A 27057-nucleotide genomic window follows, 5' to 3' on the forward strand; every position below is an offset into this window, starting at 1 on the left:
GACTGACGACTCAGTTTTTTTTTTTTTTTAATGGAATCTCGCTGTTGGCCTTTACAGCTCAGCTCGGGCTGTTTTGGCGAGCGTAGCTCGGCCAGAATGGCGTTTTATCCCGCGGCTAGCGCAAGGGCGTCTCCTGTGAGACTCGAACCACGGCTTGGGCCGTCGCGGGGCGGTCAATCGCCTGAAGGTCAGGACGGAAGCTCACTGGAGTGAGCGAAGTAAAGGTCCTCGCCTTCCCCGGTGAAGGCGGTTTTTTACCCTAATCTGTGTATTTTTATTTTTATTGGCCGCGCGGGCGGCTTGACTGACGACTCAGTTTAAAGCGCGTCAACTATATATAGTACCTCATCCAAAGACAATTAAAGTAAATTATTTAATTGTCTTTGACTCAACTTTAAAGTATATTAGCTTCTGTCCTAGCCTTCCTCAATAAATGGACTATCCAGTCTAGAAATAATTTCACAATTCGATGCTGTACTTCCTAAGATCAATCTCACAAACTGAGGGAAGATCTCCAAACGAAACCTATTATTCCAAGTTTTAAGAGTACTTTTATTGGTGAAACGGATGATAAAATTGGTTGGAATGTATAAAATTATATGACTCTGGAATGTAATGCCAGATGAAGTACAAAATTCAACTCGTTGAAAAATTTGTATTCAAAGACATTATAAGTCAAACTAGTGTTAGTCTATGCCAAGTGATGGAGAGCAGCGACACGAGCTATACTTGGCTGCCAATCTGGCACCACCAAATTGTCAAAAGTGTAATGAAAACTACACATAATGATGTAAACACAATAACAATGTTTGTTCAACATTTCACACTTTTATTGGTTTGAAAAAACAGCTCTTAATCTAGAAATTAACAGTTCTAAACTCTCAAATTATCTTGTAGTTTCCAATAAATGAATTCATTATTACTCAACTTAGGGTCCCTCACGAAAAGACCGTACCATTTTTAAAGGGCTGGCAACGCACTGAGAGCTTCCTGCCCATTTGCCTCGTTATATAAAAAAAATTATAAGGCTTCACAGATTAGCTAATTTTTTATCTGTAATACCAAAAACAATAGAGACAGGATTTCGCGAATTTTGACAAAAACAAAGATTCTGAATAAATTCCGACTCTGACAGTCATACATTACTGTCTCAGAAGCTGTAGTGTTGTTCCTTCCTTAAGTATTGCCCAAGACCAGCTTTAGGATTGGTTGTCCGGTTAAGAAAACAACTTTGATAACAAAATTTTATTCAACAATACATCCATCCATTTTTACACAGTCTACATCTACACTACATTTGGAATACAAAATAAACTAGACTTTTTCTTCTAAAACTATTTTACAAAGAATCCTGAGAGGGTAGTTGGGTAACTGAAGAAAAGCCCTGTCGAAGACATCCAAATAATTGTATGAATTATACTTTTATTAAGGACTTTAATATCATGGTTAATTTTATGATACATTTATAGTGAATTCATGCTGTAAATTCACTTCAACTCCCATAATCCATCGGAATAGGGTTATAGATGATTTAGTCTCTCTGAGCTCGCTAATTAGGAGCTCCGAAAACCTATTATGATTAAGTAATATAAAAATTTAATTATTATGTTTAAACATAAATTAATCAAATCAATTGGAATTTGCTATATGAAGCATGTTATATGTTTCAGTTACCCAACTAAACCTTAGTTTAAATGCATGAGCATCGCCTTTAACTAAAAGCCACATTGTGGAACCCTGAGGTACACCACCCTTATACAATACAAACAAAAAGTTATTAAACATGTACATTTGTGTCTGTAATATCAGAAAATACCCACATTTTAAAGTGGGAAAAATTGTCTATGGCTATTATATAAAATTATAAAAGCATAATGAAAAAATGATTGACATTATATGAGGATTTAATGTATACATATTGTTACAAACTTCGGTTAAGAGAGTGTTTTGTGCAATTTAGAGACACAAGCTGAATCTCAATAGATTCTTCCGTGACTTAAATAAATAAAAAAACTAGACATTTTTTGGGGGCATACAATTTTTTATTCATGTCATTTCAAATCAAGTCTACGGGACACAATGTAGCTGGAAACTCTCTATCCGGTATTTTATTGGAAATGCATTGCAAAATGCTTTCAAAGAACATTCTGGAGTGTTTAAATAACTCCTTTATATGTTATCTATTCAAAACCCTTAGTTTGTAACAATTTGCATCACTTAACCAGAAACGTTTTATAATAGGACATTTGTCTTATCTTGGTTTGTGTCATTGATGAAGAGAATAAAGGAGTGCGGTCCCAGTGGGAGTCCCTGTAGAACATCACTTGGCGACACCAACCAATGCGGGTCTCACGCATCGCTCGTGTAATTTGTAACCAACTTTGCTCACAGTCACAACTGTACCGGCTTCTGCGCCTTCCACTTCCTGAAATTCGTTTAACATGTGAATATCCGGCTAAAGAGCGCTTTGAACCCCGTCAGTTCACCAATGAATTTTTATATTAACATTAGCTCCTGCGGTGAAGAAACCACCACTACATATAAGACCAGATAATCAATAAATGAACCACAGAAGGCATCATATGACCGACATCTACTTGTCTATAAAAAAATCTGAAATAGAGCCAGTAATTAAAGGATTGCCACAGGTTTACGATACACATCACTAATAACTAATGTAACTTCTATATGTATGTTGAAGGTAACAAATTATAAATAAATAAATACTAATAATTGCGAGGGATTGAGAATACATGCTAAATTATCAATAAAAAAATTAAAATATTGGATATATCTTTCTAATCAGCAAACATTGAAGCTTATGTATCAGTATAATCAAAAAAAAAAAATTAATATAAATACTAGTTCCTAAGATCAATGCGCCATATACATACTCTAAAGTCTAAAATGATGAACTGCTAAATAAATTATCTATTACCTGTTGGAACAGTGCTTCATGTAAGTTAGGGTCAAATTTTTCTTTAAGAGGCGAAACAGCTACAAGCCCATGTCGGGCAAAAACCTGAAAAAATAAGAATCATATGTAAAATCATCAGTTTTTATAGCATGAAAACCTACAAGAATCCCTAACCAAGTTATGACATTTTATTTATTTATACATATTATAATTTTATTTATTAACACTTCGTTACATTACAATATATATAAAAAATTAAACATAATTAAATCAAAAGGAGGGCAACTGGCGGCCTTATCGCTTTCGAGCGATCTCTTCCAGGCAACCACTGTGAGTAAAAAAAATGTATTAAATTACATAAGATAGGCGAGAAGTGCAAAAATACATGTTATACACAGTTATTAAGACAAAACTAAATGGTAACAAAAAAAACACACTAAACTAAAAAGATGATACATTAAAAATAAAAAGACACATCTTGTGACTTGTACTGAGAACATCAATTTAATTTCAATTAATATTTTTTTTATTTTTATAGGTAATTTTGTGAATTTGGTATAACTAAGGACTTAAAAATTAAATCTGAAATGTTTTAAGAAATATTACTATAACTAATCTTAAATAATTTAAGAGTTCCGCATATATAAATTTGAACAGGTTTTTAAATGAATATCGTAGAACTAGCAAGCAAGCAACCAGTCTGTTTTATGATTAAGTTTTTTTTGGATAGTTTTAAAAACTGAAGATGAGATACCTGTGAAAGCTGAGCTCTTGTAAGCTTAACTCCATCTGCCAGCGATCTTAATGCAGCTCCAGCACCAGCCTCAGCACCTTCTGGTACACTTTCTGCTGCCGCTGAGAGGGTGTCTGCCACCTGCAATTTAAAGTATTTTTCTTAATGATTATATAGAGAATGGATGTTTATTAACATTTTAAAATAAAACGCACTCACATCAAGTAAGTCCTTACAGAAACTCTGTATCGCAAATGACTTAGCATCTTCCACTTGTTTCATCATTCTACGTCTCACATTCTCACAGTCGGCAAGTGATCTCTTGTATTTATCCTGGAGAATCATACACATACATCAGAAATACATCAGTTAAGTAATTAAAATATAATTAGTACAACTAAATGTACTGTATATTTGGTATAATATTAAGAACAGAGTATAGACCCTACATAGATTCGTGTCTATGAAATTTTGATTAGTACATCCATCCAAATAAGTGGTTCACAACCACAATTAGTATAAGATCTCTAGTCTTCTAAATAGTATGCTTATGGTAGTAAGTTTAATAGATAACACCAAACATGGAATCCCTAGTGATATGAAACTAAAACAATGTCCAAAAACATAGAAAATAATGTAAGTGCCAAATTTTATTTATTGGCACAAAAAGATCACAACTATATAATGATAAAAATAGTTTTATCAGTCTTACTTCAAAGTCCTTAGATTGTTCTTTGATAGTGTTAAGGTCTGTAGTTAGAGTTTCAATCTGTTTATGGCATTCTTCAACTGTATTTGGTAATTGTTTACTCTGTTTTTCTGGATCTTCTGCAGCTTTTTCTTCTACACTGTAGCAGCGGACAGAACCTCTAGAATAAAAACTTGAACACATTTTCAAATGGAATGATAAAAAGTCTACTGAACTAGGCTGATGCAACAATTATTTCACATCATATAGAAGATAAACTTGTAAGAATCACTTATACATATTAAAAACCACTGAAAGATATACAATTTATTGTGATCTTGTAATTTATTTGTCTGTGATTTATATATTAAACACAACGAACTTATCTTTGAGGTTGGAATAACAGTTGCGCAACAATTACCTGTAGTAATTTGTCCTTAAATTTTTCAGAGTCGAATCTGTTACACATTTTGCTAACCGGCCTATTGAATACACTTTTAACGAAGCCATATTAGGTACTTAAATTAATTTGCTAAAGTTGGGAATTTAAACACGTAAGGTTATACAGAATTTTTTATTCTTATCTGTCACTGTCAATGTCTAACTCTATGCATATTCCATAATATACATTTTACATCTTCTTGACAGACCAGGAAGACCTTCAAATGGAAGTAAAAGAATAACTATGAGGTAAATATTCTAATTTACGAAATGATGTTCTTGAATTATTATTCTGAATTCAAAAAATATAGACATTACTATTTAAAACATATACAAAAATGCATAACAATAAATATTAATAGCACTTTCAAGTTCACTGTCAAGTGTCAAAATGCAATTACTCTAGGTCAAGGAAAATGCCACTGGCAAGTGGCGCTTTGAAGATGCTTCTTTGTAAGATTCTAGGAAGTCGCAAATATTCGCTATTTACCATCATGCGGTAAGTTTCGGAAACATTGCAAAAAATGAGGGAACTATTAAAACTAGAGCGGTTACCGCAAGGAGCTCAGTGAGTTTCACTTTGTAGTCGTGGTTATTACATCATCGCGGTATAGTGTGTTAGCGCGAAATTTAAAAATGGCGAAATTAGCAGTGTTTGATTTTGATCATACGATCGTGGATGAAGATTCAGATGCGATAATAATATCAAGACTGAGGGAAAAACGGCCTCCACCGGAATATGATTCCGGGACCCGGGATTGGACACCCTATATGAGCGTTGTAAGTTTTTAAGTCTTTGAGGTTTGACGTCTTATTTTAAATTCATAAGCTAATTATTTATTGTTATTCATAGATTAACTGTATAAAAATAAATTGAATAAAATGCGAGCATACATGTATAATAATTAAATTTATGTTTTACATAGTTATTGAAGAGGGAGTGTCCCTATTTATATTAATAAAATTTTGTTTAACATAATAAAAAACAGGATAAAAAAATTGTGCTTCAAGAGTATATATAATATATAAATTTTTGAGCAGCTTGGTAAATTCCAGCAAGATACTAACCTCTTTTAGGGAAAACAAAAACTATGAAAAGTTATGGATAAAAGTGTTGTTGTAACATACCTATTTTCTAATTACGTGAAATAAATATTTCTACTTACTTGAATATATTTATTTGTTTATATATTTCTAAATACACTTTTTGTTTTCTTAATGAATTTTGTTTTTGACAGCTATTTACTTAGTACAATTAGTACGATAATTATACAGTATTGAAACACTGACATTCTGTTTTTTGTGTTCTGTTTTGTAATCGCTCACACTTTTAGTAGCATAGTCGCGATGTTGAAATTTTTATTATAGATATGATTAAATTATAAACTATGAAGTCTATAGCAAATCTTTTTCTACGGAATTATTGAAATCAATTCTAAAAAAAACACGTCAGCGTCTCAGCGCTATAATCCTTGGTTTTGGCATGAACGCTGCTGTTAGTTGACTGCTAAAAAGCGAGGTTCTCCTGGATTCCTCACATCGAAAAATCCACTACACATCAGGGATGAGTTGGATCTAGACTAGGATTTCCCTTATGACTATGTACAATGATATCATAACTTGATGACTTACTAAAAGACTCATTGTTACTAAATACTGTTTCACTAGGAATACTTCCTTAGCTTTTCCTGAATTTTTTTCCGGTTGTACTGCGCAAGCACAAGCATATTTGTAACAGTAAAGCTGGTCCTGAATTTAAATAAAGGTAACTTATATTTAAAAGTAATGAAGCAAACATTATTTTTAAGCATTTTCCCAGCCTTTTTGGCGTATTAAAAATATAAGTCGATGTATACGCACATTACGACGTCACCAAATTTAATGTCGCGTCAGAACATAGATTTTATTGAAGGAATTAAAAATACATAATACAGATCATTAATATTTACTGAGGTAGTCATTCCTATTTATCTACTATTTTTAACAATCTATATAATGAGGAGAGTTTATGTGTATTCTTGAGATGATGAAGGAGACGTTTCCATTGAGGTGATTTAAAGGAGAATGAATGCAAACTGTTGAAGAGTATGTCTGGCTTTACGCACGGGGCGTAACTCGCGATAACCTATAAATCTAAGAAAACCTTGACGAGCAAAATGGATAACTTTGGCTCATACATTTATATATATAAACCGTAGTCAAGGAAGGCTACATTATTCGTGTGTAAAAATTTTGGCGCTTCTAGTTCATTGCCACACGTTTAGATCTACTTAGGTCCACACCACTTTCTTGACAGCCTCGCTGTCATGGATATTAGTATTGCCAGTAAATAAAAGTTAACCATTATGAGGGGAATAATTTGTCTTATTTAATAAATTCTTATTTAAAAATCTAGAAAATACAGTTCTAGGCTTAACCGTGACACAAACTTAGGATCAACTGATATGATAGGTTTTGTTACCTTTACTATCGATAGAATATCTTTTAAGATACCTAGCAATCAGAACCGGTCGGTAATTAAAACTTTGCCATTGCAATAATGCAAGGAATAAAATAAATACATTTTAATTGGATTTTCATTAGATGTTCGTAGATGGTAAAATTATTTATTATAGCATCAAAATGGTGACGTTAGTACTAATTACAGCCAAGCCAAGAAAAGAATGTCAACATTCATTATGTTTTTCACATACATACATAAAACATATAGTCTTAGCAATTTAACCCGTATACGATTTTGCTTGAATGTTATTCAACAAATTTAAAATCATTTATTCACTTAGGTAACACAATGTACACTTATGAACAGTTCTCAAATCAAGGGCGTAGAACGGAAGAGAAGAACTGGCAATAAACTCTCCGCCACTCTTTAATCGCCAAGTTTTTTTTTGTATTACACAATATTTGTAAGGAGCTGCAACCATTACACCATGTTCCAGATGACATCTTAAGTAATAAATAATAGTAAAATAAAAACATAGATTTGTCTCAGATTGTCAAAGATCCTCTATCAGCAGGAGGCATGGTAAAATTGCAGCACGCACTTATATTCTCGTGGGAACAACACCCAAATAGTCGAAATAACTAACATCACCGCATACACGAATTCAACTACGACCAGTCACCACAAGTAGCACCCGTTCACGAGTATCACGCATGGTCAGCCATCGGCCCCCTCGCCATATTCTAAGGAGAGAGACAACCCAACGCAGGGCCTACATAGGTAGGAATATTTTGAGAAGATTTTATACCCCAGTAGAATACGAAGTGATTCTCCAATGAGACCGTTTTGTACCGTTTTGTTTATCTGATCTGTTCAGCAGAGGGTTGAAAGGGTAAAGGACCAGGCAAACTGTTTTCATCAAAAATTAAACTCACCCAAAACGTTTCAAACTCTAAAATTCTCTCGTAATTTAACTACTTATAAATTCATTGAGCAGTTCGCCTAGTGGCTTCGGCATGTAACTGTCATCCCTGAAGTTGTAGGTTAGATATGCTGTGATTTTCTATCTATATATTCATTTAACATTAGCTCAGTGAAGGAAATTTCCCTCAGACCTAAAAAGTCTCTGTGTGTCAGGCACGGGAGGCTGATCACCTACTTGCCTATAAGATTGACAAATCATGAAACAGATACAGATCTCAAAAGGTTGTATTGTCGTTTGTGTTGTTGTTTTTGGATCTTTAAGCTATTTTATTATAAAAGAATTGCTAAGAATCAAAATTTTAACACTCTAAGGCAACGTTTCGTAAATACACTTCGTCATTGCCCTGTTATCTGAAATTAGAAAATTCTCGATAAGAGTAATCGTTTTTGAAATCGATTTATTCACGAGCTGAAATATTTATACTTTGGTAGTTAATTATAGTGATACCTGACTATTCTGACTGACGTAGAAAACTGAAGTCCACCCACATCGCCTCCATGCCCGTCCCACGGAAAGCATTTTCTTTGATAAGTTATGAGGCTCATCTGATGTTAATTGACACCGCCGCCCATTGCTAGAAGGCTCGCATATACGCTCTTTTCTTGAAGGACCCTAGGTAGTTTTGGTTAGGAAATACTTTATTGGACAGCTGGTTCCACATAATGGTGGCAAAATCTGCCTTAAGAAACGTTCAGTTGTTATCTGTGGAGCGGACGTCATGGTGATACGTATTGTATTTCGTATTCTGCCATGACGATGATGAAACTCAGCTGCAGGTATTAGTCGGAAGAGACTCTCCATGGCCGCCCACCATCACCGGATCCAACTATCAAAAGTTCTAAATCAATTACACTTAAGATCTATTAACGTTATTAACTTTATTGTGCATATATCACTGGCCAAAACCTGGTCTTAGACTTTTACCACATTATACTGATATACATATGACTATCGACATGTGTCAGGTATTTAGAAATGATCTAAGCTCCGAAAATGTTGTAGCATCTTAATTTTTTTTTATTTACGTAAAAAACAGTTTTTTTTATCTGAAACTGTAAGTTTGAAGTTATGTGGACGTGATTTGGCAAAGCTCCCAATGGCCTTGGCCTCTCTCATTGCCACTTGGCGTGCCATCTACGCTATATATTATAAATAAAATATACTAATATTTATTATATATTTGTTTGCTAGAACGCCCTAATCTAGGAATTACTCAAATTAAAAAAAAACTGTCCAAACAAATAAATTAAAAACAGATATAATATGAAAAGTTTTTTTATAAGGCAAGGTTTATCAAGGTTATATCGAGTATGTATGCATGTTGTTCCAACGAGAATATCCATGCCTCCTGCTGATAGAGGATCTTTGACAATCTGAGATAAACCTATGTTTTAATTTTACTATTATTTATTACTTAAGATGTCACCTGGAACATGGTGTAATGGTTGCAGCTCCTTACAAACATTGTGTAATACAAAAAAAAACTTGGCGATTAAAGAGTGGCAGAGAGTTTATTGCCAGTTCTTCTCTTCCGTTCTACGCCCTTGATTTGAGAACTGGCAATGTAAAATTAGAAGCATTTAATGTATATTTATTTTTTATTGACGTTCATAAGTGTACATTGTGTTACCTATAGGAATAAATTCTTTTTGACTATAGCGTATTTAGACACTAAGATTGACAACAGTTATAAATAAATCATCTTATTATTATGAAAGCTATAAAGGCACACAAAAGCCTATTTTTACATGGCTAATTGTGTGTATTTTTATAATTGATCGATCTAAATGTACAAATCTTTTCAAATAAATGATACATTTATATTTATTTAAACAAAAGAAATGAAGACGTATACTCTTAGAGCTTTCGTGATTATATCCTGCACCAGCGTATGGGTGGTCATTTATAACGACTTAATCGAAGTTTCAAGTATCGAAACGACAGGGATTAATCAAAACATAATTAATTTTCAAATTAGTTCTCATCGGACGTAGAACGCGATACTATATGGAACCAATTGCACGTCAACATGTTTCCGAACCAATACGTCATCTTCTACCGCATTTACGAGAGTTCCGAGAGTGTTCAGAGTTTCATCATTGTCGAGGCAGAGTACGAAATTCCACCTGTATTGTGACGTCAGTCGTTCTACAACAAAGCCTCTTAAAGGCAATTCTTGTCACGCACTACCACTATGTGTAACCAGCTGCCAACTTAAATATTATCGAACCAATTCGGCTTAGGCTCCTTCAAGAAAGGAGCGTACCAACTCTTAAAAGGCCGGCAATTCACTCACGAGCCCTCTGGCATTGGCAACATCAGATGAACCTCCTCCCCGATTGCCCTGTTCTATAAAAACAGGGTTTTTCAAGAATGGAGCGTACCAATTCTAAAAAGTCTGACGATCGCGAGCCCTCTGGCGTTGAGTATCACTTAACATCAGAGCCTCTTACCCTATTCTATAAAAATCAAATCTGCTCTACGACGTATTTCTAAGTAGGTGCAAACATATGACCGTGACGTAGCATGGTTTAATTGCTGCAATTATCCCCTCACTACCTACCACACACCAGAATAATAAAGACCACATAAAATAAATCTGTTTTGCAGGTATTCGAGCACGCGTTCTCAGCTGGCTTCCACCCATCAGAAATCTTGGACAGCATCGCCAGTATGCGTCCTACTCCTGGCATGCGGGAGCTGATCACCACATTGGCGGAGCAGGGCTGGGACGTCGTAATACTAACCGATGCGAACACAGTCTTCGTGAATCATTGGATTAAGACGAATGAGTTGCAGGTAACGTCTTTTTAACTTCCGACACAAAAGAGGATGCGATTTTTTTGTTAAAAAGCTGACCATTTGGTCAGATTTAGATGGATGGATGTTTTGTTAGTGGCGACAGACAACTTCCTCATCTTTTCTCTATATTCGTCAAGCCTATAAGCCTGGGTGATGGTACACCTGTAAGGGCTTTGATACGTCTAGCGAGTAGGAGATCGGCCTCAAGGTCTGGTGCCCTCTGCCAGTCACGATGAGTTTTTCTAGATTTTTCTGGATCTTTGCATGTCTGCTTAGGTGTTTGGTGTAGAACGGATGAATGAGAAGTTTTGTATAGAATGCAGCCGTGGATGGACCAAAGGACGTTCTAGAGAAGGGACAGGTCAGACAGACGAGCATCGTGAATGTCATGAAAGTGGATGCGAGAGCGTTAGAGGTCCGCACACACACACACTCAAAAATATATTTTTGAATGTGTGTAAGTTTAAATATGAAATACAAGATATAGCCGGCAAGGATTGAAAAATGATGGCGAGGATTAGAGACAAAAATGGACTTAACGTAATCCTGATTTTGGAGTACTCAAATATAGGGCATTATTATGTGAGCGATGAAGGAATTCGGCTAAAAAACTTAAATATAGATTAAAGAATAAGTTGTCTGTGCTTGTACGCTGTAAATCAACCTAGAACAGGTTTATTAAGGCAATTATGAAGTTCGTACTAACAAGATGTCATGGCGTCATCGAAGCGCGTGAATTTTGTGTAAAAACAATACAAGGGTTCACCTTGGCGGTGGTGTTTAAGATCGATCATGTGTTGATATAGAAAATGAAGTCTCTCGGCCTTGGAACGCGATAAACTCACTAACTATAGAACGGAGTTTAAGTTAGGTGTGAAATTAATTGTGGTTTAGTGTAACTGACATATAATGAATAAATGTTGCCTAAGAAATTCTAGTGGGCAGCCTTTGGTTTAGGCGATTATATTAAAAATAATGAGCAGTGTTGGCCTGCGACCCTAAAGTCGTAGGCTCGAACGGTGCAGGCAATCATCGTGAAGCTTGCCTTAGAACCAAATAGTCGACGGCATGTGTCAGGCACAGGAGGTTGATCACCTACTTACCTATTATCATCATGATCATGAAACGGATTCAGAAATCTGAGGCTCATACCTAAAAAGTTTGTAGCGCCACTGATTTATACATCAAGCAAACGGAAAAAAATCTATTGAAACACCTTAACGATACAAAAACATATATTGTAGGATACACTTTAAAAATTATGTTTTCGGACCGGGAATTGAACCTGTGTACCAGTCCCTTACCGTATACGAAATCGCTAGACCATGTAGATACCATTTTGCTGAAGAGAGCTTGCTTTGTCAGTGTATTTATTGAGGAATTACCATATTGAGGAATTACCATATTGAGGAATTACCATATTGAGGAATTACCATATTGAGGAATTACCATATTGAGGAATTACCATATTGAGGACAGATTGACAGTTATTTTTTTAAATGTATTTAATTGTAGAATTATCTGTGGAGGTTCCATTGCGTAGCCCTTATATATTTGTTTAAGTTTAACACATCGTACATAATAGTATACTTACGGTATATTATGCTACTAGCTCTTTAGCGCCCGTCTACCATATGCCAACAGTCTTCCACAGTTGAATTCTATCTATTTTCGACCATACAAAGGCCAGAGGCGATGAGAACTTGGAGAAACTGATCGTGGTTGGTAACACAGAAGGCAAAAAGACTCATCGTCCACAAAACTGTAAACATAAGAGATCTAGTCTCTTCTCTTCTGGAGCTGGCCAGAAACTGGTGGTAACAGATAGCTCCAGATGCTTCCTCGCTGACCAAGACGCTCAGACATGAGCTGCCGATTAAAGAGCCATTTAACAACTTTCTTTAAAATTGATTAGCCCACTACAAAATATATCCAGGATAATTGCTGTTTAATCCGTTATAACAGCGAGTCGTCGCGAATCGTCGAAGAGAATTCGAATGAGAGTCTGAACTCCTAGGTCCTCCTAGAAAATGTATATATCTTAATAATAATACCAATAATTTCTAATAGGGAAGTAATCAGCCACCTGTGCCTGACACTCCCCGTCGGCTTTTGGGTTTTAGGGACGTTTAGGGAGGCCAACACTCCAAAGCTGTATCTCTATGTTAAATAAAAATATTATGAGCCGGCTTCGGAACCAACGGCATGTGTCGGGCACAATGATGCCCAGACCTATAAGGTTGCAGCGCTAGTTTTATAAATTTGAAAATTTCTTTTCAGGACGCCATAACAACAATAGTAACAAATCGTGCTTTCTGGCAAAATGATCGGCTGTTCATAGAGCCATGCATGCGTCAGACATCTTGCCGTCTCTGTCCCTCGAACCTATGTAAATCGATTGCGCTGGCGCAGATTTGTAAGAACAAGAATTACACACGTGTTGTGTACAGTGGGGATGGGCGGAACGACTTCTGTCCGTCAACGAAATTGCTTAGTAATGTGAGTATAGCCTTCAATTTGAATTATTTACACATACATTTTTACATGTACCCTCATTAATTGAAATAGTTAACTTTAGTATTGTCTTTTGTTAAAATAGCTTTTACACATTAAGAAAAACACTTTTTGAACGGATTAAAGCTATGTATTATTATTAAAACGTATAGTTATTTACATAATTCTAAATTTTAGAATCTTTTCGGCGTGCGTGGTCACGGTATTATGTAAATAACTATAAGTTTTAATAATAATACATAGCTTTAATCCGTTCAAAAAGTGTTTTTCTTAATAGTTAACTTTGCACTGATAGTACTACTTATACTTTAGATTTTCTGGTTATATTCTGCAATCCGAAGATGAAGCTAATTTATACAGGTCTCAGTTTGGAGAATGGAGTTTGTTTTTGCTACTACCCTCAAAATTACAACTTAATTGTCGACTTGACTGGAGTTAAAAACATAGATTAATTTCATTTCTCCCATATCAAGAATTTAAATTTTAAAGCACTCTTAACGTCGAGTTATTAAAATAATATCATTGACATATATATCTTTCTCTACTAGATTCTCTAATAGACTTCTTTATACCGACATAAGATTTTGTAAATATTTTGTTCAGGGAACAGTATTCCCGCGAAAAGGATACCCTCTCGACGAGTTAATAAAAAAGTCACTGGCAACACCGGAACCACAGATTAAGGCCAAAGTCGTCCCGTGGATTGACGCTTACACGATTATCAATGAATTGTTTCCGAAATAAGTTTTGGACTCGATGATTTTCAGCCATTCGTTCTTAAGTACAGCTTACAGTAAATACGATTGACTTGCGTAAGGCGTACTTACCTAAGAACTGTACATTATAATTCCGCTAAAGTGTACAATGTAACTGTAGTTATCTTTTAGTAACAAAACAGTTTTCGATAATATTTTTTTGTTTGTTGAATAATATAATTGTTGAAATTAGTTGTTTTAAATACCGCACAAAGCCTAGAAGTAGTATTTTCGAACGGAAGTGAAATGTTTTCTGAAGGGTTAACCATTCCAGGAATGATTCCTCATTCTAGGAATATTTATAGCACTTGTAGAATAAGAAATTTGTATCATTTTTCATAAATAACACTCCTTTTTAGAGGGGTATAAGTTGGTCGTGTCCAAGGTATCGTAGCTTCTAAATATGTGTTACGCTGACGTTACTGTGATTGGTCTGCATTTTAAAGGCCGGCAACCCAATCGCGATACCTGATATTGATCATTTTCGAGAAGGATTAATGTCGGTCCGCTGAGAGAGGTCTGTTGTTTATGAAAATAGTTGTTTTTGATGAACGCACCTTTAACGTATTCATTTGTTCGATAAAATCTCGAAAATTTCTATAAACGTCCATCTCACCAAGCTTTACGTAGTGAATTGTTCTAATAAATGTTTGAAAAAATCCTGTGTTTTTATTATAACCCGCCAAAATTGACACTTCAGAGCATTTGACAGGTGTCTTAGTGGATTTCTGTTGACACTAGTTAAGATATGGGCTCATATCGGTGGCATAAATAACAAAATGTTGGGAAAAAGTGATTTATTTCAATAAATACAATATTTACATTAAGTCGATAAAATTTCGACTAAAAATAGTAATCTGTGGTCATTGGACTAATCTGTATAAAATACTTTACGTCATGATCGATTCGATCTAATCTGTGTTTGTGTTACGTGACTGACGTAAAAATAATACTTTAAATTTTATTGATCAATTAACGATTTTTAACATATTAGTTTGCTTCGCACGAATTTGAAAGTCATGTTTTATACAGACTACTCTTAAAAACACGTTTTCCATAGAGTCAAATAGGACAGAGAAGAGAGAAATATTATGTCTCTTCTAGAAAGTTTAGTTCAGAGTGACGTTCGTACTCTTTTAAAATATTGTTTTAAACAGATTAGTCTCAATGACACTTGATTATTCATACTGTCATAGACAATTACAGTGCCACGTACTTTTCTTGGCCAGCGGCTGAAATTGAAACTACCGTCGCCATTTTGAAATGTCAGTTTGACATTTCAAAATGTCAGTGATCATGACATTTGATGCGTAAAATAAATAATTTTACTATTACATTAAATAAAAATCCAACAAAAATGTATTTATTTTTATTCCATACAAAGTTGTTCCTAAGTTTGTGTCACATTTAAGCCCAGAACTGTATTTTCCAGATTTTCAAATAATTATTAAGTAAGCCTGCATGACTTGTAATTATTCCTCTTATAATGGTTAGTTATTTACTGGCAATACTAAGATCCATGACAGTGACACACTTACCTGTCAAGTATGTGGCACTGTCAGTCCAATCGGTTATGTCTAGCGATGAAGTATGAAAACTAAATTTGACATTACCTTCATCCAATACATTGGCTACTGATAACAACTTCTACCTTACATTTGGCACTGTTATTATTATTATTCGATACATTTAAGTACAATTTGTTTTATATCTAATATTATGCATTACCCAAGATCTTTGCCCCGATGGGGCAACGGACACATCTGCTCCTGACTGGAGGAGCGGTTCATGTATGGTTGTGGCACTACAATTAGTTGGGCTTTATGAGAGGTGACTAGTGTGTAATTGGTAGATTAATAAAGGTATATTAAGACCCTCCACTAATAGTGAATCAGAAGGTTCACCTGCCTCTTTGGAGTCGGTACGCTCTTTGTAGGACCTTTGTGGTGGGCAGCCGGTTCCACAGATGGAGTCGAAGCTTATCACTTAACCGAATCACGAGAAGTTCAAAGAGTGATCTGCTTGAACACATCGCAGAACAGAGTGTCGCACAATCAGGACAACTCCACTTCGGTGAACTTCTGCAGAGGGTCCGCGAACTCCTTCTCCTCTTCTGAGGACTTCTCCTCCTCCTTCTCCCCGTTCATGCCGTTCTGCTTCGGATCGTTCGTTTCGTCCTCGATGGTCCCGTCGCCGTAGTCGCTCTCGACGTCCGTCGGACACTTGGAGGGGGAGAGGTTTTGCACGGCCGTTTTCGATACCGTTTTGAAGAGTTCTCCGACGTTCGCCTCGTGCGAGAGTTCCAGCGCCGCCTCCCAGGCCATCAGCGACTGAGTGTGGATCGCCACCTGTCTGTCGGCCAGCTCCAGCAGATGGCTCTTCACTTCCCGCCGCGTCTTCGGGATCCAGTCCGATAGCTCGGAGCGGAGGGCCTCCGAGGCCTGCTCCAGCCTGGCACCAGATTTCGTACTTTTTAATCGAATCAAATATGTAAAAAAAAACCTAATATACACAGTTATGTATTGAATGTCACCTGTTTCTAGGAGACTGTCATCTGTCACTTGTCAGAACTGATGTTTTATTAAATTGTAATATTTTGTTAGTCTGTGGAACGAGGCGGGAATTTTGGCTTGTCATATGAATTTTTAGTTAATTTGTGTTCGATTATTTTCGGATTTTAATTAGGAACTAGATTAAAAGTAAAAATATTAGGCTCTAACTTCCAGGAACAAATACTACCGAACTCCTCTTAAGCGGCTGGATCGATTTGGATTAGATTTAGATTAACAATCAAATGTGTAGTATGTAGTATTCTTCCCTGCCTTCTATGCCTGAACAGCGCTTACTATTTGGAGGAGGAGGAGGATGATAAGCGATACCACCCGGACACTCACAATGTTCTCACAATAGTCTCCACATCAGTTTCCTCATGATATTTAAGAATTAATGTTTAATACGTCATCGAACCCTCGAGGTGGAGGTGGAGGTCGCTCTTCAAGGACTCAGCACATATACAAAAACCTCTAATTAATTATATTTAAAAACATTATTGACATCCTACCTGTTATGACTGTCACCTGTCGCACTGTTGCCAGCGACGTATGCAGCTGGAAATAATAAATAATAATGTGGCAACACTACGACAAAAATACAATATATAGTCTGTGACTGATCTACAATCTCAATCTAATAGGCATATAAGTGATCAATCTCACATGGCAGCATTCAAGTATTACGTAACGAATTTGGGGGAGGGGGTCCCCCCCCCTCTTGTAAAACGTTACGATGCGGGGCGGGGATTGATTGATTACCCGTTATTGTTAATACATATATAGACTATACCATATAATAATAGGTTTTAGGTATAGAGTCACAGGGGGGTGGTTGTTTCATGGGGGGGGGTCAAGAATCTGCAAAAATAGCATGACGTAATACTTGAAAGCTCACACATATAGCACATAAACCTTCGGGAAGAGAATTAAAATACTCACCATGCAACGCATCTCTTGCCTTGATCTTGTCCAAATGGGCATTGGCATATGCGGCCAACAGGGGCAAAATGGCTTTATACTTGAGCGGGGCTCTTTCTCTGGCAGCAGCTGCGCCGGCGCACCCCCTAGCCACGGCGGCGCAGGCCCGCGAGCTCCTCCCGCCCACTTGGCTGGCCCACGCGTCGCAGGCGCGCCGCATGCTGGAAGGTGTTTGAATTAATATTGTTTATGTCAGAGATTATGTAATAAATCAACACGTCATTTGTTATTAGAATGGCAACACCACGCGATATCATAGACATCTTGTAAATTGTCTATGACGATGAAAAAACCAAGGGAAACGAGAGGGCGCCACAAAAACGATAGATAGAAGATATAGAAGCGGCAGCAGGAAGCGAATGGAGAGAGAAGAAGAAGAGTTGGAAAAAGCTGGAGGAGGCTTTTCCCGTGAAGGGTTTCCAAGGGTACTGAAGGAAGCTAGGATAGGGCATATAGGAAGATGCACTGAGAAAAGGTGAACACAATTATATAGAAAGGACCAAGGGAAAGAGAAGAAGGCGCCCTAGAGGTGGATGGAAGATATAGAAGTGAATAGAGAAAGAAAGCCAGGGACAGAGTCAGTTGGAAAAAGCTGGAGGAGGCCTTTACCCGTGACGGGGGTTTGATGGACTACTCAAGAGGAGAAAAAGGACAAAAAACTAAGCTGTATCCAATTGTTTGTAATGATTGGCGTTCGAGCGTTCTATTGTAAACTCTGACTTCAAAGTCAGAGTCAGCGTTGGATCAGCTGCTCTCTGATCCGGGCCTGTGCAGGATCATGCACCCACTTTAAAAATAAAATCTCAATGTCTGGCTTCGGATCTGTGATTGTCTTCTCTCTCTCGCCAGATCTCGTCGATTTGGAAGACATCGGACGTTCGACAATCGTTCCAGAAGCGTTTTTGAGGGCAGTTTTTGCCGCCCACCACCACTATGTGGAACCAGCACACACTGAAGTATTTCCGAACCAATTCGACTAAGGGTTATTTAAGACAAGAGCACACTCGCGTGCCTTCTGGCGTTGAGAAGCTTGTGTAGGCGTTGTAAGCTAAACCATTGTTGAAGAGTGTCCATGGAGTTTCTTGCCGGTTCTTCTCCATGAGACCCAGTTTTTGGAACCGTGCAACTAGACGTTTCATAAGAGCCTGCAAAGGCCTATTTGAAATAAAAACTTTTGATTTTGATTTTGAGAGTGTCCATGAGCGGTGGTATCCTTAACATCAGGTGAGTTTCCTGCTCGTTTATCCCCTGTTCTTCAACAAAACATGCCGATTTCATCACCACATCTGGCTATTTTCCTTTTGACTCACCCTGTATACTCGTTGCTGAGCGAGACGGACCCCTTGTACAGCTTGTTCGTGAGAGTGCAGAGTGCTGTCAACTTCGTCTGCAACGACTGCATGTAATCACCTGCCGAGGTGAACTCCGGGTCTTTTACTCTGGAAACAAAATACATAAAATTCTTTGGGAACAATATTTTATATTCAAGTGAAACAAAACCATCAGAGAACAGTCGAATTTGCGTAGCATGCCTATGTCTTCGCCTATCTAATCCTAATACCGCCTTGAAGACTGTTATTTGATCGACATATATGTTTATTTTATGTTTCAGGAGGAGGCTCATCTGATGATAAGTGATACCGCCGCGCATGGACGCCCAAGGGCGATGCCAGTTTGCCCCCTGGTCTTAGAGACCAAAAAGAAAATAAGATTTTTTAATTAAACAATATTTATTTATTTTTCTCCCATATAACATTTACAATAATAAATAAGATTACAGTTGAGAAGGTATTGGGAGACTGGTTTCCAAGCTAGGTAAGAACCTGTGTTATGGGTAACCAAGCTTTTGTTCACGGCAAAGTCATATTGAGTGGTAACAAAAAGTACATATATATATGAGTAGGCAAACAAATTTAACATTTTAAATAAGGAAAGAAAAACAAAACAAAGCAGTCAACTAGTTAGAAGTTAGTAGAAATAAAGTATGGGTGTATGTTTGGGTGTGTGTATGTGAGTGTGATAGTGGGAGAGGGTATGTGCGCGTGTGTGAGTGAGTGTTACAAGGGTGTGTCAGGCACACGCCTGAAAACATATGTGAAATAATATTTTTTAAACCTTCGGAAATATGTTCAAAAGTCGTATTTTTTGTTGAAATTTTCAGTGTTTTCATTAAAATCAGTAAAATATTAATTATATAGTGTAATATACAGTTTCGTTAACAAAAACCAAAAGCATTATACACTTTGAAGAGGCCCTTTTAAGGAAGGTTCATAGATAGTAGAACTCATATAAACGTACCTCTTTGGTGGAACATTCTAGTGTGACAAGGACGGAACGAAGCGGGAAAGAGACATAAGACTAACTTCAACTCACCTAGCGCCATTAGTGACCTTTGCCTCGTTGTTCCCATACAGCGCTGTACTAAGCCCCCACAAATTTAAAGCGCCGTTCTCACTTTTAAATACCTGAAATATGGTTTAAATTCAACAAAATTAGTTTTGAGTGTGCTCAGTCGCCTCCTTCAGTCAAATTGTGATTCCTCCGTGATGATACGTTTTCCTACGTATATGACTAGTCTATACGTAAAACATCTAAGAACGCCTGCTGCACACACGAAAAATCATCACTCAATATCCCGTTACGCTCATTGTCACGTTACGTTCATTGGCACGTTACGTTCATAGTCCCGTTACGCTCATTGTCACGTTACGTTCATTGTACCGTTACGTTCATTGTACCGTTACGTTCATAGTCCCGTTACGCTCATTGTCACGTTACGTTCATTGTCCCGTTACGCTCATTGTACGCATGCGCCGCATATATCTCTCTTCTGGAGTAGAAGACATATGCAATCATTTCATCAATGTTATGTTTATTATCATTAACTATCGTCCGTAAACCGACTTTACGGACCATTATTTTTAATTCATCAGTCTGTATTTTTGTAATTTCCTTTAGTCAATTTTTATTAAAAATCACAAAGATCGTGGGTATAACAATAGAAACATATTATCAGTGACACTCCCTTTGGCTTAAAGGCTAACTAAAAGTCAATTAACTAACAAAAGATACATGTGGAATTTCTTATAAAAAAATAAATGGCAGGACATATTCGCGGGAAACGGGCGCTTCCACAGAGTATAATAGTAATTTGCCATAGACTATAGAACGGCGCTAAAAATTTGTTGTTGTAGATCACGTTTATTATCTATACTCTATGGTTGAAGTAGGTCAATTCAATATAAATTTTGACGTTCTTAAAAATATATAGAGTGAAAATGAGTCACCTTATCAATATCACCGTCTGGTGTCGTCACAAAAAGTCTAAAGTCGTCGCTGTGTGTTAAAATTGGGTGTTTTGCGATTCTCTCTGGAAATAAATAGTTTACGGTTATACAATTATTTTATTTATTTATTAGAATGTTGATGTTGAATAATATTATTGATTATCATAAAAATATATATTCATAAGCCTAGTCTAAGTTTACAAAATCGGTTCAGTTGTTTTGGAGTTAGCCACGCATTTAAAAGTTCAGTCTCCAACAATTGCATGACGTAATACTTAATTTTTTTTTTAATTTGCCTGGAAGAAATCGTTTAGTAGCGATGTGGCTGCCCGTTGAACCATGTTTTGTTAGCATTATTAGTTAATTATAAAGTGATATCCTTGGCGTTGCATCTCTCTGCATTGCTCACCGCATTTACCATGGGAGAGTGTTCAGAGGAGTGGTTCGGATTAATACCTGCAGCTGAGTTTCATCAGACGTCGAGGAAAATACAAAATAACAATCCGTATCAACGTCTTTCGTTCCTATGTGGAACCATTCCTATGTGGCTTGGAAAGAGCGTAACAAATCATAAAAAGCCGGCATCGTATTTGCGAGCCTTCTGCCAATGTAAGTGTTCAAAGGCTTATCACATAACATCAGCCTCCTCTCATGCCTGATTGCGTTCTATTAGAAAAAGACAAAAGACTAGACGAGATATTCGTATAAGTACATGTTCTATTTAAAGACATATAATTGGTTTAAGATTAAACATATTTTCCTCAACTCACCCATAAAAGCATCAAGCGCCAAAGCTCGCACAGCGACGAACGACGGCGAATATCTATCGAGCTGCTGCCTCGCTGAATGAAGCGGAGGCAGCGGTGGTATCGCCACTAATGGATGTGCAGCCGAGAGGCGTTTGTGAAGTAGCTATAAGATACTTATTTCTATCAATCATTTCAATGATAATAACATTATTTATGACAATCGCGTTGTGACAAAATTCATATATCGCTAGTCCACACTGGGGAGTCCCGGTGTTGAAGAAACGACAAATATTCCGTGGTTAATGGTACAGGTTAAGAACCGTTTTTATAAGTAGTTTTAGTGGTACATACATGTCTTATAAGTACGAGTGAATGGGTGTGTATACGCATGTATTCGAGAGTACGATCGTGCGGTGGCTGTATTAGTTAGGCCTCTGTAGATTCAAAATCCAATTTGGCTAGCGTTATAAATGTAACTATAACTATAGAAGCGACTAGGTACGTCTCAACTCTGAGGTAATGTTATGTGTGTGACCACCTACATGCCTATTATGTACGTAGACGGTCTCAAAGTTCTGTCATAAATGGAAATAATGAAAGAAAAGTTTTTAATGAGTGATATATCAATTTATAGTACATTAATTAAGGAATCGAAAAATAAAATTATTCCAAAGGAACTTCCAGGCAGCCGGCAGGCACCAGATTGATGTCGATTTCAGTGACTGCTTTTTTTAAAGACGACTTCAGACTCGCCAAATTTTTTATGGGATTTATCACAGACCTTCCTCTCTAATTAAAGCCAAATTTTATAGTCCAAAGGATTAAGATCCGGACTGGAGGAAGGCCAATGTTGGGCGATGTTTTGACGCTCAAACCAGGCTTGATTGGTCTGCAGACGCAGAGTCTGGAACACGAAGTTATGTCACGCAAATAGCGTGCTGGGCTGGTCTTTGACAAGCCGATCCAAAACCTTCTCTTGGGTACACCAAGAGTACCTTCGCACTGGTTTTGATCCCCTTTTCGCAAAAATGAACCTCAGTTGGCCCGTTATGAACACTCTCAAGCAGACCAATACTGATGATGGATGATGTCCATGTCGCACCCTCGGAACTTTATTACCAGCTTCTTCAGAATTCCTAGCATACACTCCATAATTCTGTTTATTATACTTATCTTCAATATCGAAATTATTTCCGTCCCTGAAGGGGATATCACGGTTTTTCGCGTACCGCTGTAACCACAACCGCGAACCTTAAGCCTGATTGCTTTTAGACGAGCATTAGGTAAGTGCCCACTGTTTTTTTGTATGCTCGTAGACCAAGATCTTCATTTAAAACCTTTTTTACTGTTTTCCTACTGATATCCATCTCCAAAGCCCATCAACTTCTGTTTTCGGACAGTATTTCTTGCTATCCGCGCCCTGATAGCTTTGATTACTGCTGATGATCTTGCGGAGCGCGGCCGCCCAGTTCTTTTGCCCACACTGGAGACTTCATTGTACCTATCAATAGTACGATACACAAACCTAAGCGTTACTCAAATGTTTGAGCAACTTGAAAATGGTACACGGTGAGTGCCCACAGCTGTGCAATAAAAGCTATTCAGTTTCCTTTCAATGTCCACTACATCGTGAAAAATTACGGAAAGTGATTGTTTTTTGTTTTAAAACATTCAAACAGTCAAACATTCAAAAATACAAGATCATGTACGGGATTCAAAAATAATGTGGCAGTGACAGAACTTGTGTACCAACTATATGTATTTGTTATATAGTATATGTCAGTTTGAATACTCTTTATTTAATAATGGAGTCTGTAGTATGTAGGTTAGTTTTCAATATACAGTACGCCAGTGGCGGAGATTGTGAAGTTTTCACCGCCCTTGCCTCAATTCAAGATTTTGTTAAAAATGTACATAAAAGTTTGATTTTACCACAACATTATACACCAACCATCCAGTTCACATCCTCCCACCAGTACTCACATGTTAGGGTTTATAGATGGGACTGGGCAGAGAGAAATATTTTCGTCGCAATTGTAAAAAACATCAACTCAACAAAAATCTCACGTAGTATAGGTTTTAATCCGCCCAAAAATATTTATTTATCTACTTCTTAACAATTATCCTTATTTTTAATTTTATATTAGTTACACTGCTAACTTTTACTATTATTATTATTATTTGTTTCTACTGAGTATTAGGTTCTTATTTGTTTTTTGCGACTGAGGCGCTGAGCTGCTGTGGTCTCTGGCAGAATGACCAGCACTGTGGAACAACTCTGCTCCTCAGCATAATGCTGAGCCAGGGCCAATTACAGCCACAGCACACACGAATTACACAATTAAACCTTTTTCTTTAAAAAATTGTTATCTCTCTATTATTATTATTGTTTTAAATATTTTTGATTATTGTTATTTTATGTGTTTCTGTGTGTGTGTCCTGTGTGAGCAGAGGTCGGTAACTGGTTGGGGGGCAGACTAGCAGCTTTATTCTAGGTCATCATCAACCGTCATGCAAAGAATTGATTTCTAAAGTAGCAGAAGAAACATCGGTTCCCAAATTTGCAGCCCTAGGCTCCAGCCTACTAAGCCTGCTGGTAAATCCGCCCCTGAACTCAAACTCAAAATAACTTTATTCATATAGGTAAACATGTACACTTATGAACGTCAAGAAAAACAAATTAAATTAACTGTAAATTTACATTTACAACCAGTTCGCAAGTCAAGGGCGTAGAGCGGGTAAGAAGAACTGGCAAGAAACTCTCCGCTACTCCTTTTAATCGCCAAGTATTGAGAGTTGAGAGAGAACTGGAGCAAAACCATCCCAAGGATTAGGATCATTTAAGTATTCGTCAAATTTATAAAAATCGATTAATTTATGTTTAACGAGGGCTTTCAATTTATTAAGTGTTAATTCTCTAATTTCCTTTGGAAGTTTGTTTTACTATTCTATGATAATGGACTTTTACTAAACATAATACCTATGAGAATTAGTCTTTTGTATTGAAACATATTCTCATATTTTTATATGAATTAGTGTGTCAACTACACACTAATTTATATAAAAATATGAGTTTTTAGTGTTACCCTATAACTTAATGCATGTAAATTACCTTAAAATGGTTAAACCGTCGCCTAACGTAGGGTGGTGCAGGCCATCGAGCGCAAACGCATCGGACGCGAAACGTCACAAATGTTTCTAGAGTCGACAGCTGTTTCATGGGTGCATCTACCTAAAAATTTACTATGTACGGTATTGGTTGACAAACTCAGGGTGTCGCCAGCCCTTGGTTAAGCTTTTTAGTGCCATCCAAGTTTTACCAATATATTGGTAAATATGCCAATACACAATTTATATGAAAATATTCACAATATTCAAAATACAACATTCTCTACAGGAGATTTTATACTATGATAATTAAAAAAACACACACACAATTGAATACTATATATTTACTGTCCCAAAAAAATCTATCGCAACGCTGGCATTTTTAAAACTGGCCGATGCAGTACATCGGCACTCACTGGCACCAAAAAATATTGTGCAGCATGAGCAAAATATAGAATATTTCTAGTTCAAATAAATTTCTCATAAAGATTCCAAACTTTTTTCTGCTATTTAAATTGGTTAGCTTGCAGACTTTAATAGGGAAGATGTTTTTAAACTCTCCTTCACATGAGATCTGGTTTTAAAGTAACTTTTTTAAAACCAAAAAGGTTCTACACAAGGTGTGTAGATCTTACACATTTTTGTCAATATTGTGTGAATTAATTCACAATATTTATGAAAATCATAAAGATATAAAATAACTCAATTACCTTAACAGCAATATCATATCCCGTTTCCATGATGAGGGGAGAACCCTCTCTATCATCTGTGACACTGCCTACTTCTGTATCAGTTGTGTCCACATCATTCAAATCTAAAACTGCTGAACTACTTTCACTTGCCATTTTTCTAGAAATATAATGGAAAAGGTTATTACATTATTAATGGTTAGTTCATGCATTTTTTATATTAGCAGTACCAACAGATATTGTCCTGTACACACATAGTAATACAAAGAAAACCGTTTGAATACACACCAGATTTAATTTCAGAAAAAAAATACAGACTATTTCCAAATCCTATTGCCGATTAATATACTCATATTTAACATTAAAAAATTAAATTACTTTGCTAGTTCCTTGACTATACTTAAAATAAAGTTGTTTTGAATAGTAATAATGTACATGAATCAGAATATATTCATGTTATTTCATATTCACAGCAAAACATTTAAAGCAATTTTAGGATTAAGGATTTTCCTACATATTTGAAACATAATAAAAACCATAAACAAATTTTTAACGTGAAAGACTGGAAAGGAGTGCTTACCTTTCTTTTATTAAAGGTGTAAAAAATCCGTAAAAGTATGAAGTAATGTGAAAAGGGGGCGTAGGTATCTAGTTTACATAAGATATCACTGCACTGATATGGAATTAATAAAAAGTAGTTCAACCTAATTTGCAATTTCGCGATCGATAATGCATCTACATGCACTAGATTGAATTAAATATAAATAATATCACATCACCGTATTATAATTTGGTACTAAGTGAAATTTCAATAAGTTTTAATATCAACAAATTAATATGTTATGCCAAAACATTTTATTTTTTAAGAATAGGAAATAATAATTTAGAATGTAATAACAAGATCGAATAATTTTGATTTATGAAAGTAGTAACAACTCTAGTCAGCTGAACGATAGAGATGTCAGCCCTCAGTTTTGACACAGCTGTCAATAAATGAATTGACAATTCTAATGTACAGAGCACAGATAATAGTGTGCTATGTGACTCTACACATTAAATTACTAATTACTGTGTAGTGGGAAAAAAAAAAGTTTATTTACTTAATTTATGAAAAATGCCAGGTTGAACCTCTTTATCCTTTGAATTACTATTTTTCTAAATATTTCAAGAAGTAATATATAGCGGTATGGTATAGACTAACTTGTTCTGAACGCAAATAATTAAAAAAAGTATGTAATCTTTAATTGTTGTCACTGTTTTATTTTCCCTAGATGAGGTAAAGCGCGTCCTTAGCTTTGTGTTTAGGTGCTTCTCTTTGTATAGTTCTTTACTAATATTAAAATGCATTATATTAGTGAACTTCCGCGATTATATCAGCTTATTGTAGTTTAACAGAATAATTACACTATGCTCAAT

The 27057-nt window shown here is 36.2% G+C and overlaps 3 protein-coding genes across 6 annotated transcripts; 1 reads left to right on the forward strand and 2 right to left on the reverse strand.

The window, feature by feature from the left end:
• Nucleotides 1–1230: 1230 nt before the first annotated feature.
• Nucleotides 1231–4938, reverse strand: LOC123717961 (grpE protein homolog, mitochondrial). Of its 2 annotated transcripts, none has more exons than XM_045674249.1 (6): nt 4760–4938; nt 4363–4531; nt 3870–3983; nt 3672–3791; nt 2939–3022; nt 1231–2425 (listed from the first exon to the last, which is right to left on the reverse strand). In XM_045674249.1, exons 1-6 carry the CDS (start codon nt 4846–4848, stop codon nt 2321–2323), a joined length of 681 nt encoding a protein of 226 aa, XP_045530205.1. In that variant the 5' UTR covers nt 4849–4938; the 3' UTR covers nt 1231–2320. The 2 variants fall into 2 exon arrangements, with proteins under 2 accessions (XP_045530205.1, XP_045530206.1); XM_045674250.1 differs by having other exon boundaries at nt 4363–4519; nt 4760–4936.
• A 259-nt stretch (nt 4939–5197) lies between these two features.
• LOC123717960 (pyridoxal phosphate phosphatase PHOSPHO2-like) lies at nt 5198–14937 on the forward strand. 3 transcript variants are annotated; one of them, XM_045674245.1, is made up of 4 exons: nt 5198–5559; nt 10818–11006; nt 13290–13508; nt 14127–14937. In XM_045674245.1, exons 1-4 carry the CDS (start codon nt 5416–5418, stop codon nt 14265–14267), a joined length of 693 nt encoding a protein of 230 aa, XP_045530201.1. In that variant the 5' UTR covers nt 5198–5415; the 3' UTR covers nt 14268–14937. The 3 variants fall into 3 exon arrangements, with proteins under 3 accessions (XP_045530201.1, XP_045530202.1, XP_045530203.1); XM_045674246.1 differs by lacking the exon at nt 5198–5559 and adding an exon at nt 10175–10319; XM_045674247.1 differs by lacking the exon at nt 5198–5559 and adding an exon at nt 10192–10314.
• A 133-nt stretch (nt 14938–15070) lies between these two features.
• LOC123717955 (sorting nexin-7-like) lies at nt 15071–26564 on the reverse strand. Its single transcript, XM_045674238.1, has 10 exons — nt 26222–26564; nt 25663–25801; nt 24957–25076; nt 21866–22007; nt 21096–21178; nt 20182–20273; nt 19119–19247; nt 17770–17969; nt 17340–17385; nt 15071–16729 (listed from the first exon to the last, which is right to left on the reverse strand). The coding sequence occupies exons 2-10, from the start codon at nt 25795–25797 to the stop codon at nt 16333–16335; spliced, it is 1344 nt and encodes a 447-aa protein (XP_045530194.1). The 5' UTR covers nt 25798–25801; nt 26222–26564; the 3' UTR covers nt 15071–16332.
• Nucleotides 26565–27057: the final 493 nt, after the last annotated feature.

This window comes from Pieris brassicae, chromosome 14, assembly GCF_905147105.1.
Source record: "Pieris brassicae chromosome 14, ilPieBrab1.1, whole genome shotgun sequence".
Taxonomy (NCBI): domain Eukaryota; kingdom Metazoa; phylum Arthropoda; class Insecta; order Lepidoptera; family Pieridae; genus Pieris; species Pieris brassicae.